At 47.2% G+C, this 18,226-nt stretch overlaps 7 protein-coding genes and 4 long non-coding RNA genes across 13 annotated transcripts; 6 read left to right on the top strand and 5 right to left on the bottom strand.

Annotated features, from left to right (window-relative positions):
* Positions 1–168: 168 nt before the first annotated feature.
* LOC136191139 (uncharacterized) lies at positions 169–1,158 on the bottom strand. Its single transcript, XR_010670763.1, has 3 exons — positions 944–1,158; positions 723–887; positions 169–664 (listed from the first exon to the last, which is right to left on the bottom strand). It is a non-coding gene; the product is annotated as an uncharacterized lncRNA (long non-coding RNA).
* A 235-nt stretch (positions 1,159–1,393) lies between these two features.
* LOC136191138 (uncharacterized) lies at positions 1,394–2,302 on the bottom strand. The gene is made up of 3 exons (XR_010670762.1): positions 2,110–2,302; positions 1,885–2,052; positions 1,394–1,798 (listed from the first exon to the last, which is right to left on the bottom strand). It is a non-coding gene; the product is annotated as an uncharacterized lncRNA (long non-coding RNA).
* Positions 2,303–2,547: 245 nt separating this feature from the next.
* LOC136191137 (uncharacterized) lies at positions 2,548–3,278 on the bottom strand. Its single transcript, XM_065979437.1, has 3 exons — positions 3,130–3,278; positions 2,929–3,078; positions 2,548–2,871 (listed from the first exon to the last, which is right to left on the bottom strand). The coding sequence occupies exons 1-3, from the start codon at positions 3,269–3,271 to the stop codon at positions 2,612–2,614; spliced, it is 552 nt and encodes a 183-aa protein (XP_065835509.1). The 5' UTR covers positions 3,272–3,278; the 3' UTR covers positions 2,548–2,611.
* Positions 3,279–3,393: 115 nt separating this feature from the next.
* LOC136191136 (uncharacterized) lies at positions 3,394–5,010 on the bottom strand. 2 transcript variants are annotated; one of them, XM_065979436.1, is made up of 5 exons: positions 4,633–5,010; positions 4,487–4,582; positions 4,066–4,200; positions 3,841–4,014; positions 3,394–3,764 (listed from the first exon to the last, which is right to left on the bottom strand). In XM_065979436.1, the coding sequence occupies exons 3-5, from the start codon at positions 4,190–4,192 to the stop codon at positions 3,514–3,516; spliced, it is 552 nt and encodes a 183-aa protein (XP_065835508.1). In that variant the 5' UTR covers positions 4,193–4,200; positions 4,487–4,582; positions 4,633–5,010; the 3' UTR covers positions 3,394–3,513. The 2 variants fall into 2 exon arrangements, with proteins under 2 accessions (XP_065835508.1, XP_065835507.1); XM_065979435.1 differs by having other exon boundaries at positions 4,066–4,582.
* LOC136191135 (phospholipase B1, membrane-associated-like) lies at positions 4,238–6,874 on the top strand. The gene is made up of 20 exons (XM_065979434.1): positions 4,238–4,313; positions 4,397–4,465; positions 4,517–4,575; positions 4,622–4,690; positions 4,748–4,783; positions 4,840–4,934; positions 4,985–5,057; positions 5,111–5,169; positions 5,223–5,299; positions 5,354–5,400; positions 5,455–5,584; positions 5,640–5,691; positions 5,749–5,829; positions 5,893–5,967; positions 6,035–6,126; positions 6,180–6,243; positions 6,302–6,394; positions 6,447–6,539; positions 6,595–6,660; positions 6,721–6,874. Exons 3-20 carry the CDS (start codon positions 4,539–4,541, stop codon positions 6,784–6,786), a joined length of 1,305 nt encoding a protein of 434 aa, XP_065835506.1. The 5' UTR covers positions 4,238–4,313; positions 4,397–4,465; positions 4,517–4,538; the 3' UTR covers positions 6,787–6,874.
* A 93-nt stretch (positions 6,875–6,967) lies between these two features.
* LOC136191093 (reticulocalbin-1-like) lies at positions 6,968–8,592 on the top strand. Its single transcript, XM_065979391.1, has 6 exons — positions 6,968–7,247; positions 7,355–7,545; positions 7,613–7,782; positions 7,844–7,904; positions 7,951–8,165; positions 8,306–8,592. The coding sequence occupies exons 1-6, from the start codon at positions 7,018–7,020 to the stop codon at positions 8,408–8,410; spliced, it is 972 nt and encodes a 323-aa protein (XP_065835463.1). The 5' UTR covers positions 6,968–7,017; the 3' UTR covers positions 8,411–8,592.
* LOC136191094 (uncharacterized) lies at positions 8,563–9,388 on the bottom strand. Its single transcript, XR_010670737.1, has 2 exons — positions 9,157–9,388; positions 8,563–9,110 (listed from the first exon to the last, which is right to left on the bottom strand). It is a non-coding gene; the product is annotated as an uncharacterized lncRNA (long non-coding RNA).
* On the top strand, positions 8,657–10,962 carry LOC136191092 (uncharacterized). Its single transcript, XM_065979390.1, has 2 exons — positions 8,657–9,314; positions 9,388–10,962. The coding sequence occupies exon 2, from the start codon at positions 9,446–9,448 to the stop codon at positions 10,775–10,777; it is 1,332 nt and encodes a 443-aa protein (XP_065835462.1). The 5' UTR covers positions 8,657–9,314; positions 9,388–9,445; the 3' UTR covers positions 10,778–10,962.
* A 136-nt stretch (positions 10,963–11,098) lies between these two features.
* Positions 11,099–13,063, top strand: LOC136191661 (uncharacterized). Of its 2 annotated transcripts, none has more exons than XR_010670894.1 (4): positions 11,099–11,219; positions 11,272–11,346; positions 11,417–11,929; positions 12,001–13,063. It is a non-coding gene; the product is annotated as an uncharacterized lncRNA (long non-coding RNA). The 2 variants fall into 2 exon arrangements; XR_010670895.1 differs by having other exon boundaries at positions 11,400–11,929.
* A 1,128-nt stretch (positions 13,064–14,191) lies between these two features.
* LOC136190974 (uncharacterized) lies at positions 14,192–15,247 on the top strand. The gene is made up of 2 exons (XM_065979263.1): positions 14,192–14,342; positions 14,448–15,247. Exons 1-2 carry the CDS (start codon positions 14,205–14,207, stop codon positions 15,144–15,146), a joined length of 837 nt encoding a protein of 278 aa, XP_065835335.1. The 5' UTR covers positions 14,192–14,204; the 3' UTR covers positions 15,147–15,247.
* Positions 15,248–17,004: 1,757 nt separating this feature from the next.
* On the top strand, positions 17,005–17,887 carry LOC136191449 (uncharacterized). The gene is made up of 4 exons (XM_065979773.1): positions 17,005–17,180; positions 17,237–17,283; positions 17,344–17,400; positions 17,511–17,887. The coding sequence occupies exons 1-4, from the start codon at positions 17,005–17,007 to the stop codon at positions 17,795–17,797; spliced, it is 567 nt and encodes a 188-aa protein (XP_065835845.1). The 3' UTR covers positions 17,798–17,887.
* The last annotated feature ends 339 nt before the right edge of the window (positions 17,888–18,226 follow it).

Raw genomic sequence — 18,226 nt, 5'->3', positions numbered from 1 at the left:
TAGCCGAGACAAGGATGTGAAGGGGAGGAGGGAGGGAGGAGGGATTAGTGTCACTCCTCTTATTCTCTAACAGGTTCGTCAAAATGACAAGACGACACGCCTTTCTAAATCAATTAATTAATTAATTAATTAATTCGGGCGTCATTCCATCCAGTTCCTACGTAGTAATTTAATTTTATTCGATTATTTCATGACGTCACATTCAACATGGTAGAACTCAACAAAAGGCAAAACAGTACTGTACGTTCTCTGATATACTCATGCACCTACGTAGCCGTAGCTGTATGTTCGTCTCCTTGATTCTCCTCTCCCTCAGTAGCAGCTGAAGCTGTGGTAGTAGTATCTTCATTTCCCTGATTCTCCGCCTCAGTCGCAGCTGTAACTGTAGTAGTAGTAGTTGTATCTCCATTCTCCGCCTCGATAGCTATATCTTCAGCTCCTTGATTCTCTACCTCAGCATCGACTATAGCTGCTGTATCTTCACCTCCTCGATTTTCCCTCCAGTCGCTAAAAGCCACATACGATGCACCAATGACTTTTGTGACGTAGAAACCCGCCGCAAAATATAGCATCCAATAGGCCCATTGTGCGTGGCAGTCGTGGATCCTCCTGATCAAGTGAAAGTTGAGCAGAGACGCGCCAACAAAAGCAAGAATCGTGACACCTAAATACAATTAATTAATTAATTAATTAATTAATTAATTAATTAATTTGATTATTGCCTTCGCATGCGATCAACGTTCCTATCATCGCCTCCATCCACGCGAACGATCGAAGTCGACGTAGACGAATTGCGAGGTTGACGACGCAGCCGACGACGATGCCACTCGATACTACTAGCCAAACCATAGAGATAGGTACCAGGCCGGTCATCATGAAGTGGACGGCTATAGAACGGAAGCAATATGAGGAGGTGCGCAAACGCGCGCGCGCTATCGCGAACCTTCGTCGCCCGTCACGTTGCTCGTCCAGAGGCCGATTTTCGTTTCGTTCGGCTCATCGCCGGCGATCGTTGCATTCGGCGGCGTCTTGCCAGCGATTCTGCACGCCAGCCAGTCGGGCGACGCGATCGCGACGACGAGGATCACTTCGACGAGCGACGCGAAGAAGAATCGGGCGAGTTCCGCGACAAATCGTTTCGTCTGCATGACGTCGTGGCCGAGGAAAGGTTTGTGACGGGGAAAAAGAGAGCGCGTGGGTTTTAGTGACGTGACACGTATACTCCTCCCACTCGTTCTCTAATTGACATCCACTGGGATTTGACAGACAGGGCGGGCCCGCGCCTTCGTGCTGTACCATATGTCGAATTAATTAGCTGCGTACGTTTCCCGTGCGCTTACCTCATCACACCGGGTAACCCCAAATGAGTCGCGACCACGTGGCTAGGTTTTGCAATAGTCATAGTCATTTTATTGTGATTGAAACTGGACATGCACACGTATAACTCAACACAATCAAGTCAATATAGGCTACGGATCAGTGATCTGGAGTTCTTGAGTCTCGGCCCCGTTGCTCCCGTTGATCACGGTTTCTTCGATTCCTTGAGTCTCAGCCCCATTGATCACGGTTTCTTCGATTCCTTGACTCTCGGCTTCACTGATTCTTCTTGGACTCGGACCTTCGTCGACAGGTGCTCCTACCACCCATCGGTCACAGCAAGCCGCCGCGGCCTGGCCTATTACGCCGATCATCAAAGCAAAGGCTGCTGTTCCACTGCCCATTTGAAAATAATGACAGTCCCGCCCAATCTGAATCGAGGAAAGCCCAAACGAAATCAAAGCAGTAAGAGATGCGACAACTAAATGCAATCAAAACAAACAATTGATTAATTAACTAATAATAAGTTGATGCGAAGAATATGTAGAGGTAATTAGATTTATCCACCTTGGAATGCGGTCAGCGTATTCGAAATCCAGCGCGCCCACTTGTTTCTTTCGCGATTATTGTCGATCTTGGCCTTGAGTTGGACGGCGAAGCCGACGAGAGCGGCGCTAGACGACAGAAGCCAAAGCACGGCGACGGGTCGCAGGCCGACCATAGTGAAGCACACGGCTAAAATGCGCGTTGCGTCTCGTCCACGATTGCTATAGCGCGCTTATAAATTCGTACCGGGGTTCTCCGTAACGTTTCCTGCCGCCCAAAGACCGTAGTGTTTCTTGTGGGGCTTTTCGTCGCAGCTGATCCAGGGAGACGCGACTGCGATAATGATCAGTATCTCGACGATTATCGACGCGACGAGGATAAAACGTAGCATCGTGTGGCGGCGACTCGGAGCGATCTGATGTCGTGCTAGCCGCGTCGCGGATCGAGACAAGGATGTGAAGGGGAGGAGGGATTAGGTGTCCTAGTGTCACTCTTCAAAATGACAAGACGGCACGGGCACGCCTTTCTAAATCAATTAATTAATTAATTCGTGTGTCATTCCATCCAGTTCCTACGTAGTAACTTAATTAATAGTTGGCATGCTACGTGATGGGCAAAAAAACGAAGCCAAGAGAAAACAGACCGCGCTGACCGTGTAACCGTGGGTTTTGCTATTTCATGACATTATATTTCACATACAGAACTTCGCAGTACAGTTATAACTCAAACGAAATGTTTTTCTCTATATCTAAACGGACGTGGCTTCAGTTTGTTGATTCTCGGTTTCGTTGGTCCCTTGGTTCTCGGTTTCGCCGTTATCGTCGCCGTTTTGATGTTGCCGTGGGCAACCGACGGTCCTGGCGACGAGGATAATTTCGGTGACGACGTGAAAGAGGTAAAACGCCGACGCGGCGTATACCATTCCGAATCCCAACTTCGGCTTGCAGGGAAACGAGAGCAAGGGAAAGTACGAAAAAGACGCGGCCAAACAAGCTATAATGAGAGCACCTAAAGATAGGTCTTGGACTAAAAAAACGAGCAGTCATTGTATAATTAGATTATTGCCTTCGGAGGCGAGAGCCATTCTGACGGCTTGTTCCGCCCACGCAGACGATGAACGACGGGCGCACATAGACAAATAGCCGATGAGGACGACGCTCGTCGACACCAGCCAAAGCATTACGATGGGCCGAAGGCAGACCATCATCACGATGCCTAAAAGCGAAAAGTGATTCAAGAGCTCACTCCTGGCACGTGCTTCCAAACCGTATTTCTCTACTGACGTCCAGAGGCCAATATTCCGGGGCTCGTTGAATTTGCAGCGAAGCCAGTCGGAAGACGCGATTGCAATGACGAGCATTAGTTCCGTGAGCGCTGCAAAAAGCAGTTTAACGAAAAAGATGTCCATCGTCTTCGCGTCGGAGACAAGAAATGATTGGGTTAGTCACGGGTTCGCGTAGTTGACAGGGTTCGGGTAGTTGACATGATCGACGTCATTTCCCCTCTTTGGCAGGTTTGACAAGACGGCACGTGCTTCGGTGATTAGCTGCGGTGATCTTACAGAGGTTCCTCCAAATAGGCAGCAGTTTCCGAGCTCAGAGTAGACATTATATTACGCTCACAACATACAGAACTCGTTATTTATATAAGTCAAACTGTAAGTTCTCTTCCAAGTTCTTCAAGTCGACGCTCGAGGTCACGTGGCGTCTCGACGTCAGGTCCGTCTGGGAAGTAGACGATTTTGAAGGCTATGAGACATATGAAAAAGACGTGAAAGACGTAGAGACCGGCTGCTGTGCATAGCAACACGTAGGCCATCCCTCCATCGCAATGCCCATGCACACTTCTAATCGAACTCAAGCCAGAGGAAGACGCCGCTACGGAAGCGATCACGAGAAAACCTAAAAATAGACAAATAGTATTAAAATAATTAATTAATATTTTAGTTTCGTTAATTAATATTTTTATTAGATTTGCCTTCGGAGACGAAGGCCATGCCCACGGCTGTCGCCATCCACTGGAACGATCGAGCGCACGAACATCGACGAATTGCCCACATGAAAAAATAGCCCAAGAGGACGCTGCTCGACGCGACGAACCAGAGCACGAGGACGGGTCGCAGGCTGACCAACATCGTGTGCATGACCACGCCTAGTATCCGCTAGAGAACGTGAGTCGTTTGCGCGAGCACGTGCGCCGTACCGGAGTCGTTTCGCGACGTCCAGAGGCCGATTTTTTGAGTCGTTTCGTCGCCGTCGTCGATTTCGCAGTGGATCAGGTCCGAAGACGAGATTACGACGATGAGGACCACTTCCGTGACCAGTGCCATGAAAGGCCCTATGGGTAAGGGATCTATCATCTTGCCTCTTTGTTGTAGGAGACGAGCGAGAGAGCGCACGGCTTTATAGTCACGGGTTCGCCCTAGCGATTTGGCACTCCTCCCTTGGCAGGTTTGACAAGTCGGCGGCACGTGCTTCCGGCATATTTTTAGTGCAAGATCGTACCTGCGCTGAGGAACCTAATAATGTATTAGGGTGTCGTTGGACTGTCTCATTCATCCTCAGGGGTGTCAAGGTGTGGGGAAACTCCGCTCTTCTCACCGGTCAGTGCGTTAGTGCATTACCTGAGCTAAAGACGAGATCATTCTCTTTAGCATTGTCTTGTTGGTGGCGACGATGTCTGCGAAGTTCTGCGTCGCACTTCTATGCCTGAGTAAGTCCTAAGATTCAACGTAGTGATTTCTAGGACCATGTGTTAGATCTTGCTTGCCTTGTCGTGAGCTTTCATGGCAAGATTTCTGGTGTAAGGCAAGACATTCTCAGAAGAGGTACGGATATATATCTCACTGGATGATTCCGTGTCTACGAGGCTCTCTGTTCTCTAGCGTTCAAATGGGAAATCTTCAGAGGAAATTTATCAGGTACTGTAAATCATCAATCCTCATCTCTGTATCGATCCCACTCGTTTTTTTTTCAGTCGATGCGAGTCCCGGCGAAGTCTTCCAAAGGGTCGCGAAAAATGTTCGACGACTATCGACTCGACCGATCGACATTAAATCGGGATCCCTTCTCGTACGACTATAATTTTTCTCGTAAGATCGCGTAAGCGTTGCGACGTTTAGCCTGTTGGAGTCGCCGAGTTTGATTGCGAAAGGCCGTACACTCAGACTCTTAGTACTGAGGCGCCTACCTCAGGTCGCTACTTCCTACTTTAAAGATCCAATTATTATTAATTATCACTCCATCAGTGCACCGGCTACGTCCGGGGGATGTGAGTGTGGTTGGGTCCATTGGAGATTCAGTAACTGTAAGGAGATTCTCCTCTAACAGATAGAGTCTCCTTGGTTTGTCTTTTTATAGGCTGGCTTCTGGGCTAAAACAGATAAAGATATAAATGAAATGCTAGCGTTTGAGGAGCACGTTGACGTTTCGTGGAGGTAACTTTTTTTACAGCTATCTCGCGAGTAGGTATAGTTTTGTCTGTTGGGCAGCATTGGAGGAAATGGAACCGGTCCCACTGATTGTGCAACGTTGTCAAGTAGGCCAACCCAACGGGAATTTTTTTTAATTTTTTTTAAAAATGCGAGGTTAGATTTTCTGCGTTATTATAATCCCAATTTGATTGGGTACTCAACCGGTGTGTGCTCGACTTCAAACCCAAGCGGTAGCGATGCTTGTCCGAATGGAAACATGAACGCAGCCGTTAGTGGCTCAAAGAGCAGGTGACCCCTTAGCACGAAATCTCAACATGCGCATCTATTGTAATATAATCTATAGAGACATTTTACCGCAAGCTGAACGCTTGGTTACCCTTATGCAAAACGATCAGGTATATAAGTCTATTGAGAATAAGTAACTTCAGGGGATATGTACACGTTGGGTATAGAACATTGATTTTGCAAACGATTGGAAAGTCGTTACTCTATTCATTGGCGGCAATGATCTCTGCAAGTACTGCATAATGGATGTTAGTATATATGGGTCCCCAAGAAAAAATGCTTTTTCTGCACTGACTCGTTTATCCATTCAGCCGCCCGGTTGGGGTATCACTCCTGCTGAATATCGTCACAACGTTGAAATAACATTGGACTATCTCAAAGACAACGTAATGAATCGTGTCAAGTGTTCATCATGCAATACGCCAATACACCCCTTTTTTCTCTGATGTGCAGATGCCCAGAACCTTTGTCAATTTGGTCAACGTTGTCGACATCACTTTGCTGGATTCGATGAGAGACTTATCGAACTGCGATCTCTTTTACCAGTACAGCATTCAATTATGTAATAGAATTTTTACAAATATTTTGTTTGTGTTAGGGCCTTTTGCCAATGCCTTGACGCACAGGACCAGATGCTTCAGATGTACGTTCAAGAATATCAAGTACGCGTGATCTTGCTGCAGGTCCTATAACTTCTATACTGTATTAAACTGAGTGCAGAACGGGCTCAGAAATCTGGTAGAGGAGGCTAAATACGACCAAAACGACTTCACTGTTGTTCTGCAGCCGTTTTTTGAAGAAATGACATTGCCAGTAGGAAATAATCAGTACAGTAATGCTTGATTGACTAAATTAACTATTTTAGTCGGACGATCCCTTGCAATTTTTTGCTCCTGACTGCTTTCATTTTGGGGTTCGGGGTCACGCAGCAGTTGGCGTATCTCTGTGGAATAATATGGTACCTTATAAGAGGGGAGTACTATATGGTACAGTAGTGCGTCTAATTTTTTTAGTTTGAAGCTGTGGGAGCCAAATCGACTCATCCCGCCTATGATCTGGACGTAAGCTGTCCTCAATGGGTCAGTGCAAATGCCTAATTTAAATAAATAATTAATTGAATAACATTTATTTTTGTTTAGCCATTTTATTTGAGGACCAGAAGGAACAGCCCTCTATTGAATGAGAAAGAGAGGCCTCAGTCGTGAACTGAAGAATCTGAATGACGTCACTGCTCCGTTTTTTTTCTGTGTGTTCTGTTGAAAATTGCATGAGTCAAAGTCGAGCTATAGCGCACGCAACGCCCTCAAAAGTCTTCTGGAAAGTTCTCGGCCACCGATCGGCACGTGACGTCGACAATATTGTGCCGACGTGGCATTGGCGCGCGCACTCGACACTCGTGCACACGCGAGCAGACAACAAAGGCCGTCGCGTCAATCATGGGTCCCGCGATCGGGAAGCTCTCGCTTCTTCTCGTCCTCGTCCTCCTCTCCATCGACGCGATCCAATCGCGACCGGACAGCGCGAAACGCGGCAAGCTGTCGGACATTCCGCACGAAGGCGAAGACGGCGAGCACAACGCCAAGTACGACCACGAAGCGTTTCTCGGCAAGGAAGAAGCCGAGGAGTTCGAGAAGCTCTCGCCCGAAGAATCGAAGAAGCGGCTAAGGTAAAGAAAAGAATACGTACTTGATAGCCACGCCCACACTTCTGCATATTCTAAAACGTCAGCTCGTCTGCGCACGCCTCGTTGCCATGGCAGTAAATCTCATTTAGGTTGATTGTGAAAAAAATCGACGTGGACGGCGACGGCGTCGTCGTGGAGAGCGAACTGCGCGGTTGGATCGATCGCGTGCACAAGCGCTACACGGACAAAGATATCGATCAGCATTGGAAGGAACGCGAGACGACGGGCGACGACAAGATCACGTGGGACGAATACATCCTGGCAACGTACAAGGGCGAAGGCAAGGAAAAAATAAAAAATCAATAACGGTTGTCTTGACAACGCGTGACGTCATTGTTTTTTTCTAGAAGCTACGTTGAGGAATAGAACCGACTATAATTTCAATCGTCTCTTCGATAATGATCGTCGACGTTGGCTTGGCGCCGACGTCGACGGCGACGGAGCCTTGACGCGCGAGGAGTATAGATTCTATTTGTTTCCTCACGAAGGCGAGCACATGCGCGGCGTCGTTGGCGAGGTGACGAAATCGTTGTGGATGGACATACATGTATGTAAATTGGTTTTCTTCTCTTGCTTAGGAAACGCTTGAGGATATGGATAAGGATAAGGACGGCTTTATCAGCATGGATGAATTCTTGCGTAGGCGTGGCCTATCTGTTGTTATTTATCTATGTATTGATTTTAGGTGATTTGTTGAGCGAAGAGGATCGCGAGGCGATGGCGCGCGGCGAGGAGCCCGACTGGGTGCAGGCGCAGCGCGACGATTTCACCGAGACGCGAGACAAGGACAAGGACGGGAAATTGAATAAGGAGGAAGTCGGGGAATGGGTCATGCCAACTGGCTACGACGCAATCGAATCGGAGGCGGCGCATTTGATGTATCACGCTGATAAAGATAAGGTAAGAGTAGAGGATAGTCGTCATATTAATTTTGGGGGTACTGTATTCCATTATTTATTTCTTCACCATTTATTCCATTCATCATTCATACTCCTCCTACTGACTGACTGATTTCCATATATCCTTCCCTTGCCCGTTAGGACAAAAAACTCACTGAGCAGGAAATCGTAGATAAGTATGACATATTTGTCGGCAGTGAAGCGACTCAATACGGCGAGGTCTTGAATCGTCACGACGAGTTCTGATACCGAAAATGGAGGCTCTCGAGAGAAAATGGATATAGGGACTCGGAGGAGACTGTCAAAGAAACCTAGCTGTGTTCTTGTTGATTCGAAAGCACGTTTCTTCTGTTTTCTTCCCCTCTTCCTCTTCGTTCTTTCTTTCTTTTCTTTCTCGATGGAAAAAAACGCTTTATTCTGAACATTCACCTCTGCTACATCACGAAAAACCTTTCTAGACTGTACAATAACATCTACATCTACATATAAATGCATGGGGACTTTGTGAAGTCCCCGGGTTTTGAGTTCTTAGACGCCCCAAAAGTTCTCGACTTCGTTGGTGTTCGATGTCGGCGAATGAAAGGCCGTTCCAAACACTGTCCCAGCGGCTATCGAAAGAGCGACGATTGTGGCGCCTTCCACGGTATTCCATCGGGGAGTCCATCGAGTCCATCGAGTCCATCGAGTCTTGACGACGCCGGCGGGGAGCTCGGCGCTCGCGTGCGTGCTCCAGAGTCGTCGGCCCATGGCAGTTTCGCCGGAGAGACGAAGAGCTCCGCTGGGGATGAGAAATTCTCTAGCAGGCACCTTCACCAGTTGACGCACAACAGAAGCCATTGTTCTGATCTGAGACTTGGGTGTGCTCAATCAGGCCACTATATAGCGGTCGTAGGGGTAGTGGGGACCTCATTTGGGGTAGTCGGTACTGGTTACCACCGGTGTTCTCCTACTCCGTCCGTGGCTTAGAACTAATTCGATTATTTGTTTCTTACCCTGGTTCTCTGCCAAGGGTCCCCACTGGCAGCTTACAAGTTGTTTTAGACTAGGGTAGCTCTCACGTACACGTACGAAACCAATACTGGGGTCTCGTTCGACAAATTCTGCCAAGCCCTCGACGAAACGCAAGAGAACTTCGCCAAAATATTGCGAGGTAGATAGAGATAGCAGTTAGAGAACTTCTGCAGACTAAAACGCTATGCCCAAAATTCCGTCGTGTATTCGAGATCACATGCATGAGGTCATCGGCCAAAAATACAAATCCTAGCTCGAAGGGGCGTTGACATGGCGAACGACGGTCGTCGTCGACTCGACGTTCTACGCGACTATTACACGCATTTGAGCCGAACGTTACGCGTTAACAATGCCTTTTTGGGATACCTCTTTCAAGAGAGAGTAATTTCACGAGACGAGTACGAGGAATTGTCCAGCGACAAACACACGACGGCCAGGAAGATTAGATTGCTCGTTATGGATTACTTGCTGAGAGGCCCTGACGACGATTTAGATAAGATTATCACAGCGTTGCGGGTTTCGGAGCAAGAGCATCTCGCTGAGCGACTACAGTCTTTAGATGAACGCGAAATCCTCCGTAGAACACCCGGGCCAGATCCAAATGTTGAGATCGGCGGCGGGACCAATCAGCGCCAGGATTTGCTCCCTAGCTCGCCTTCGCAGTGTGCAGCAACAGCAACAGCAGTAGTAGCTATGCCGCAAGCTGCTGATAAACTTTATGTCACTGTTGAAATCGTCGACTCTTTGAAGGCTACCTACGAACGGCATAAATCTTCCATCACATCAGCTTTAAAAACCTATCTGAAAGAAGCGTGTTCGAAAAATAACGAAAATTACGAAGTTATCTTGTGGGAGATTACTTGTGATGAACTGTTCCGAATAGAAGAGCCAATGGAACAAGCAGGAACGGTGTCGTTTGATCAGCCAAAGATTAGAATTATTTTTCCAGATGTCTATTCAGCGGAATATGAAACAAACCACGAAAGAGTTGTACTACACCTTAGCAGAGTTATGCGGCTGAGGAAGCAAGACATGGAAATTGACGTCGGTACAGGCTCAATTATATTAATGATACGCGTTCCTGGTGAAGGCTTAATCAATATGCTTATTCATCTTGAACAGGATGCTGAGCCTCTTAGCTTTTTGCTTGAATTAGATAAGTCGGCAAAAATTGGTTTTTGCAAGCTTCCCTGCGTTTCAATATCTGCATTTGGTCGAAAGGAGTTGCAAAAAGAAGCAACATTACCAAGAGCAACGAAAGAAAGGCAAGCCACTAAAAAGTTTCTCTACCATCTGCACGGCGGGAAACGATCCGCAGACACTATCCTAACTAAGCTACCCACTGAAGCATTTCTCTGCGATCTGGCTGAACAATCTCAAAACGACTGGCAGGCCATAGCTCGGAAATTAGGATTTGGGCGAGCGGAAATAGGAGCAATAGAGAAGAACGCTTTTAACGACGTTAAAGAGCAGTGCATTAGAATGTTCTGCAGATGGCTCAATAGAAAGGGCAGCGCAGGCACTCTAGCCGTTCTGAAAGATGCCTACAAGGACGCCGAACTCATTGGACAATTCGAAACAGCGGTGAAGAAACATTTTTGATGGAAATTTTCTGTACGGTACTCGCTGAAAGTGTAGATCTAGATACACTGATGCAAATCCCGAGTTGATATTATGTCCTTGTTTCTATTTCTCAATAATCGTTGGCTTGTTTCCTAGTTTTATAGCTTTCCCTTATGTTTTTCAATTCCTATTATTTTGTTTGAGTCAGTTTCGTCATCTCTGTAGCGACTGCCGCAAATGCAGCTTAATTTTATCTCCTGAGGGCGTCACAAGCGTTTCATGGATTGCATATTATGCGATCACTTCCAGGCGGAGCGTTGCACGCGTCGATTGACGTCAATCGTTCGCTAAGCACGTGACGTGGGAGGAAACTGGCGATAGTTTTTTCTACGTTTCCACTACTCTAACCCGCTCTCGCACCCGACGTATGGATTTAGGGACGGAAGAGGAACAGGCTTTCCACGGCAAGCCGTCGTAGGCGGTAGGAGTCGACAGTCGATCGTTTCGAGACGCGTCTAGACATACGCAAACAGGCCTCGATCACGATCAAATGAACCTCGAAGAACTTCTTAACACGCGAGCGAACAACAAACAGATCCCGATCATCTGTAAGTAAAAGCGGCGGAAGAGCTAGAGGAGCCTCCTAACTTTCGATATGTAGGCCCATAGATATGGTAGGCCTAGCTAGCTCACTCGGCGACGCGCAAGGTAGAGTATTAGGAGTAGAATTTGTCGATCGGGGTCGATTTCAGCGTCGCCTGTGTTGTCCGAAGACGTGAACTCGCTCAACGAAGCGAAAGACCCCAGTCGATCGTGCTGTTGGAGATCGAGCCTCTCAGAGCTTTCGAATCTGCACGTGCGGACGAAGCCTTAGTTCGAAGTGTACTCAGGTCAACTCGTCTACATTTCGATCCCAAGGCTCTTCTCAACGTACAAGGGAACGGTCAAAGTCGCTCGCGTTCTCGTCAACGTCATCGGACAAGACGGCGTGGGCAAGACGTGCCTCGTTCGACTTCTTCTCGATCAGAAATTCGAAGAGCCGCTGAGCACGCGTGGAATTGACATGACAAATGCCGCCATCACAATGATGCAGTATCACTGCTCCGCCGAGAAAGCGAGAGAAACATCGACAAAGTGGAAGCTATTAGACGAAAAGGAGTACCGAAAGAAATTGCGTCACTTTTTTCAAAAGTTTGTACTGCGAGAATATTTAATTAATTTAATTAATTAATTAATTAATTAATTAATAGAGTCGTTTTTAGATCAGACTGAGAAGAAATTGACGACGCCCAGCGAAGAGGCAAGCGACGTCTCCGTGACAGCGCAGGGTTTCCTGACGTCGGAGCAGCGTCGTCTCATAAGAGATATCGTCACGGATTCGTCGCAAGTCAGCAGCGGTCTCGATAACGTCATTCTGATGCGAATATGTGATTTTGGAGGACAGGAGCCGTTTTTGACGGCGCACGCCGCTCTCATGCCCGCTGGCTCTCTCTCCATCTACCTGCTCGTCTTCAACGGGGCTCGACGTCTCACGGACAGAGCCGTCTCGTGTGCCTCAGAAACTCGTTCGTATGAAAACGAACGACGATTTCTTGAAGCACTGGTCGTCGTCCGTGCACGTCGCTCATCCTTCCGAAACGCCCGCCACGTTCATCGGCGAAGAGGAGCACGTCAATTATCCGGCGATTTTTCTGATTTCGACTCACGGAAAGACGGCGGCCGTCGACGTTATGGAAGAAAACGATCGGCATCTGAAGACGTTTCGAGAAAAAGAAATTCAATCTCTTGACGTGAAAGTAACTCCAATGGAAAGAATAGAAGTTGCAAGACGAATTCCAGCGGAGTGGCGTCGTATTGGGCGAATTCTAGGTCCGGAACCAACGTTTAAAGAATATGATTTGGACGAGTGTGAGCAAGGGCGCCAAGGTCGTGATTGCGCTCAGGAAATGCTACGTAAATGGGCAGAAAAGTACGACAATGAGGCCACTCGAAGACATCTCATTGATGCGATGATCAAAGAGGGGCTCAAAGCACGGGCATCGGAGGTCTTTCAGATGTCTTAGCAAAAAAAATTAATGCAATTAGGATATTCTGCCATGGATTGAGTGCTCAGGTATCTTTATCGTGTAAGCTAGTTGTCTCTAGTTTTTACTGCCCATCGTGTTTGTTTTGATTTCTATGACCACGGTTTTTATGATGAATCTCTTTTAGAGACGAGTTCTTATTGTAGTTCAGACAGTTGGGTTTTTTTTTCTTTTCACGAGTGTTTTTACATTTAGCTCTACGTACTCTGTGACAATATGCTGTTGCAAGCTAGAACTTCTGAGTGGAATTTGAAATTTGACCACCATAGCGGCGTTATCATTCCTACCATTTCAGGGCCTGTTGGGCAACCATCTTTGTGCCCTCGTAGCGCGCGCTTGAGCCACGATCAAAGAACGACGAAGATCTACTTATCCGAACTTTTTCGCCAAGTTCTCGCACCCTTGCTGGCGCGATCGATAGATGCTTCAAACTGGCGGGCGGATCGAGAGACGGCGCGTCTCGTCACAAGAAAGCGAGTTCCGACCCACGTCAGCGCGTTTTCGGGCGATGATGCCGCTTTAATTTGTCAGCACGCTTCTCTCCTTAAGTTTTCTCCCGACGCTACCTTTGGACCGGCACGGAAGTCGCTGATTATAGTCTACATAATTCGGTTTTGTGGAACCGACCAATCAGCGTTTGAGCGCAGTCGGCTATGTCGAAAAAGGGTAATAAAAACGAAGTCAATTAAAATGATGCTATTTATTCCTGTATAAGGATCGGATTTGCGTGCTGACGACGATATACGCCCGAGAATCTCAAGTGTCGTCTGACGGGAAAACTATTCGTCGATATCCCGTCATCGTTCCGTCGTCTGGCAAGGCCATTGAGGCTCATTTTCTCTACGGCGATCCCGTTTCGAAGGACGTCGCTTCCGTGTCGGATCTGATCGCGAATAGAGGTACGAGAGATGCAGTCGCCAGTTATAGGAAGCAGGCCTCGCAGGCCTCTCAATGGTGGCAGTGAGAGTTGGCATATGCCCCGGTAGTATGTACTATTCAATGTGGTACGTGTGTTGACCCTTGTGTATTGAGTAGAATCGTCTGTTGATCTCTGTTGCCGAAGAGAACTTATTTAGTTGACTAATTAAGAAGTGAGGTCACGGTATATTGGTATCAATCATTCAAACAAAGCTACTGTACAAGAGTTCAGCTGTTCTAACAGGGCATCAGCTGCCCGGGCAGGCGATAAATTGATCAACGCGTCCTTGAAGACGGAGAGGCAACGCTCTCTTATTGCTTTATCTTTATAGGACGAAAGAAGCGTTTCGATTCTATCCGGAAGGTGTTTAGTCACGCGTACTTTACTTAGGAATGGAAATTGCTATCTATGACTCTGGCTCCGGGCTATAAAAGTCACGTGAATACGGGAGTTTCTATCTCTAATGATGGAAGAGCCTACAGATTCCACTCAGTCAGAGTCACATCGCCCTGCGCCGTCGCCGCCGCTGCATCCGTATTCGACTTTGGTCGACATTTCTTCCACGGATCGCGACTTCGTCGTCGAGTTGGACCGGTCGAACGTAAGTCGTGCACGTGTCAGCATAATCGACAGAATCGCGTGCAAATCGGCTAATTTCTGCTTTGGGCTCGATCCTCTACTTATCGTCTGTCGCATTCTTGCTTAGAACGTCGTCATCGTCACGACTCGCAAGGAGAAATTCGTCTTCCGCGAAAGGCAACATCGAATTCCGTCGAGCGCCATCGCCGTCGAGCACCTTGCGCAACTGAGGCAACGATTGCACGAAGAAAAGTCGTATCGAGTGGAACGCATCGCCGAAGAATACGTCTTCACTAGAATGCCGTATGGCTCCGTTCATCAAAGTGCCGGAATGGCTTTCGCCCTCGGATTGGGTTCGTGGGGAAAGGACTACTCCTTTTGGGTGTTTCCGGATCGCGTCGTCGAATGTAACGGAAATTATTATATTGCCGACTTTGCTGCAGGGCCTAGGAATTTCCCGGATAAGATGACGATTGCCATTGAGATTTGCGTCACGCGCGCCGTCAACGAAACCAAACTGGCGGATTATCAATCGCTCGATGACCTGAAGTACATCGTGATAGTGAACATTGGCCATTTCACCTACGGTACTCCATCAACGCCCGACATTTCAGTTAGAATATACGATAACAGCGCGCCTAACCATCTGAGTCCAAAAAGATTCGATTTAAAGAACTGCACTTCAATTGGACTTTGCAGCTACACGTTTTCAGCGGTGAAGCTATATGACGGCCATCAGGTTCCTGCTGGAACCGAGGATTTTGTTTTTGATATGTATCACTTGAGGCAATTTGTTGAGTTAGCAATTGCAGGCAATTCTAGATGACTTGTGTGTGTACCGTGTAGCACTTGAATTGTGTTATTTTTGCTTTGGTAGTTTGGGTTGTAGCAGCATATATTATTCAGTTTGTCTCTCATTATGAAAAAGTCCCGTATTCGTGTATGCTTCGTTCTTGTTTCGTCTCTCGACCATACGAAGCCAACGCGAAGCTCGAGGAGGCGTCGAGCGTCGCCCTTCGATCAACAGAGCCCGTTCGAAGGAGTCGGCTGGCAAGGATGGGCTGATCGAGGCGAGTTTCTTCACCATTTCCGTATTTGCACGCATCGCGGGTACGCGGGCGGAGGCGCTCGCTCGGATCGCGCCGGCTCTCTCTCCATCTACCTGCTCGTCTTCGACGTCTCACGGACAAAGCCGTCTCGTGGCAACGTTACAGAAGACAGAGGAAAGATGCCTTAGAAACTCGATCCTAATCGACATCTGACATTTGAGAGACAGACAGGGCGGAGGCGCGTCGTACGTCCATATGTCGAATTAATTAGCTACATCTATATTTGGGCACCCATGCGCCTACTAGGCTAGGCTAGATGACCCCAAGACAATCACATGGATGATCCCAAAAATATACACCGACCACGTGGCTATTTTTTGCAATAACATGACGTCACTTTATTCTAATTTGAACTGAACATCTACACGTATAACTGAACTCAAGTCAACAAAGTAGACAAATAGTATATGTCTATGATTCAGAGGATCTGGGGTGCTTGAGGTTCATCGATCTCAGTTTCTTGATTCTCGCTTACAGTCAGTGCTTGACTCTCGGTTCTTCGACTGAAAACCGAAATGCGTCTTCTAAAGTCGTACAAGTTGACTCCTTCGCACATAATCGCTAGGAACTGGAACGCATTGCAAATCACAGCAGCGATTGCCATTATACTGCCCCATTCCCAGTCGCACTCAATCAAGGTAATTCTCGACAGAGAGGAACTCACCGCAGTAACACCCAAAAGACCTAAAAAGCCATAGCATCACATTAGTAATTAATACTAATAACTTGATGCTGCTAAACGGATGTGCGTAGTGCGATTAAATTAGATAATTAGATCAAGAAGTTGCTGAGGAGTGTTGCATTGACGCGAAAGGCGAGAACAGCGAGCTAGAACGTGCTCTGAAACATCTGACCCATGTCGGCTCCGTTTTCTATTTTCCCGAAGTTGACGATCTGAGGGACGTCGTATTTTACGATTCCGATTGGCTAATAAATCTTCTAGCATCGTTCGTTGGCTCAGCTAGCTCACTCCGGGCCAGAGCAACCGGATTTAGGTATCAATGGCAGGAAGCTACTGATTCTGGATTTCTTTCGACTAACCTGGTTGAAAACCTGCTCGAGCAGGCCGCGGGAGTATCGAAGGATGAATACGACCCAGCAACTTGAAAGAATATTCTTGACTTTTTTGACATCCTCACCGAGAACAAAAAAGTACCAAAGGAAAAACGCTATCTGAGCCTTTGTTTTATGCAAAGCCATTTTGAGCGACAATCCGAGTACAGCAAAGCGTTTAGCTCTGACTGCAAAGCCCGTCTTCCTACTCCGCTCGTCCTCTTCGTCAAGGACATCGTGTTTTTTCCTGAATCTTTTTTCTTTCGCTTGGCCACGCGTTTCTTTCGACAGCGCCGAGAGCATATATTTGACGGAGAGCTTAGACGTAATCGAATTGTTTTTTCCGTATTGCCTGGCGTCAAAGCCGAATTTCTGTACCAGAGCGAACTGAATTGTGCCACTTTGACTGTTTTTTCGAAGAACAGCTCGCTGTCACGTGAACAAATTTCAGCACTGACTAAAAAGTGCGATAAATTGCGAGCGTCTCTGGCAGAAGACATTGAGAAGGCACAGCGACGAGGAATGGCGGGACTGCAGTGTCAACTGTATTGTCAAGTTAGACAAAGAAGAGACAGAGAGAATCTCTATGACACCCTAGCTGAGACAGACGGCTATGATACCAAGAAGGAAGTGTGGATGCTGGCGAACAAAACAGATGATCTGACTCCGGACGAGAGGCAGACTATGGATCTTTGGTGGTAAGCTCCTTCCACGCGCTAGACTTTTGAGATACGCAATTGTTCTTTTTTATAAGGGCTCCGACCGGACTTCCGGCAAACAACGACGAGGTATCAGTTCTCGGTAAAGAATTTGTCGTCTTTTGTTCAGTTGGAAAAGTCTTGATGTAATTTGCACTTGCAGGGCGGCGTACTCGTCTGGCAACGGACAGTCCTGCTGATATCACAGATTTGCCATCAGGTTTGGCTTTGCATAATAAATTACCCGAGTCTGATTTGCTAATAACTGTGTACTGTACTTTTATTTAGTACACTCAATGATGTACGTAGATTGAAACTCTTTTTTGTTAGATCCGTATCTTGACGTGAAAGTAACTCCAAAGGAAAGAATAGAAGTGGCAATACGAATTCCAGTAGAGTGGCGTCGTATTGGGCGAATTTTAGGTCCGGAACCAACGTTTAAAGAATATGATTTAGACGCGTGTGAGCAAGGGCGCCAAGGTCGCGATTGCGCTCAGGAAATGCTAAATAAATGGGCAGTAAAGTACGACAAAGAAGCCACTCGAAGACATCTCATTGACGCGATGATCAAAGAGGGGCTCAAAGAACGGGCATCTGAGGTCTTTGAGATGTCTTAGCAAAAAATTAATTCAACTAGGATATTCTGCCATGGACTGAGTGCTCAGGTATCTTTATCGTTTAAGCTAGTTGTTTCTATTTCGTTCAGTTTTTTACTCAGTAAGCCCATCGGGTTAGTGTTTGTTTTGATTTTTTATGACCACGGTCTTTATGACGGATTTCTTGTAGATGACGGATTTCTTGTAGATGACTTCTTATTGTAGTTCAGACAGTTGGTTTTTTTCTTTTCACGAGTGTTTTTACATTTAGCTCCACGTACTCTGTGACAATATGCTGTTGCAAGCTAGAACTTCTGAGTGGAATTTGAAATTAGACCACAGCGGCGTTATCCGTCAAGCCCATGCAGAGCCGGAATGGTCATGTTACTGCGGGAACCGTAGGCGCTCTGTACCGGTCGTAGAACGAGAAATGATAATAATTAACGTGCA

This window comes from Oscarella lobularis, chromosome 9, assembly GCF_947507565.1.
Source record: "Oscarella lobularis chromosome 9, ooOscLobu1.1, whole genome shotgun sequence".
Lineage (NCBI taxonomy): Eukaryota > Metazoa > Porifera > Homoscleromorpha > Homosclerophorida > Oscarellidae > Oscarella > Oscarella lobularis.
Note: the sequence above shows the minus strand (reverse complement) of the source record. Positions and strands in the feature narration are given on the sequence as shown.

Coding starts and splice junctions, on each gene's coding strand:
- LOC136191137 (XM_065979437.1), bottom strand. CDS start 3,271: ATGGACATCTTTTTCGTTAAACTGCTTTTTGCAGCGCTCACGGAACTA. Junction 3,079..3,129: donor GACGTCAGTAGAGAAATACG/GTTTGGAAGCAC, acceptor TTTCGCTTTTAG/GCATCGTGATGATGGTCTGC. Junction 2,872..2,928: donor AATGGCTCTCGCCTCCGAAG/GCAATAATCTAA, acceptor ACCTATCTTTAG/GTGCTCTCATTATAGCTTGT.
- LOC136191136 (XM_065979435.1), bottom strand. CDS start 4,222: ATGATAGATCCCTTACCCATAGGGCCTTTCATGGCACTGGTCACGGAA. Junction 4,015..4,065: donor GACGTCGCGAAACGACTCCG/GTACGGCGCACG, acceptor AGCGGATACTAG/GCGTGGTCATGCACACGATG. Junction 3,765..3,840: donor CATGGCCTTCGTCTCCGAAG/GCAAATCTAATA, acceptor GTCTATTTTTAG/GTTTTCTCGTGATCGCTTCC.
- LOC136191135 (XM_065979434.1), top strand. CDS start 4,539: ATGTCTGCGAAGTTCTGCGTCGCACTTCTATGCCTGA. Junction 5,692..5,748: donor CCCTTATGCAAAACGATCAG/GTATATAAGTCT, acceptor CGTTGGGTATAG/AACATTGATTTTGCAAACGA. Junction 6,540..6,594: donor TATCTCTGTGGAATAATATG/GTACCTTATAAG, acceptor TAATTTTTTTAG/TTTGAAGCTGTGGGAGCCAA.
- LOC136191093 (XM_065979391.1), top strand. CDS start 7,018: ATGGGTCCCGCGATCGGGAAGCTCTCGCTTCTTCTCGTCCTCGTCCTC. Junction 7,546..7,612: donor GGCAACGTACAAGGGCGAAG/GCAAGGAAAAAA, acceptor GTTTTTTTCTAG/AAGCTACGTTGAGGAATAGA. Junction 7,905..7,950: donor CAGCATGGATGAATTCTTGC/GTAGGCGTGGCC, acceptor TATTGATTTTAG/GTGATTTGTTGAGCGAAGAG.
- LOC136191092 (XM_065979390.1), top strand. CDS start 9,446: ATGGCGAACGACGGTCGTCGTCGACTCGACGTTCTACGCGACTATTAC.
- LOC136190974 (XM_065979263.1), top strand. CDS start 14,205: ATGATGGAAGAGCCTACAGATTCCACTCAGTCAGAGTCACATCGCCCT. Junction 14,343..14,447: donor TCGAGTTGGACCGGTCGAAC/GTAAGTCGTGCA, acceptor ATTCTTGCTTAG/AACGTCGTCATCGTCACGAC.
- LOC136191449 (XM_065979773.1), top strand. CDS start 17,005: ATGGCGGGACTGCAGTGTCAACTGTATTGTCAAGTTAGACAAAGAAGA. Junction 17,284..17,343: donor CGACGAGGTATCAGTTCTCG/GTAAAGAATTTG, acceptor TTGCACTTGCAG/GGCGGCGTACTCGTCTGGCA. Junction 17,401..17,510: donor TATCACAGATTTGCCATCAG/GTTTGGCTTTGC, acceptor CTTTTTTGTTAG/ATCCGTATCTTGACGTGAAA.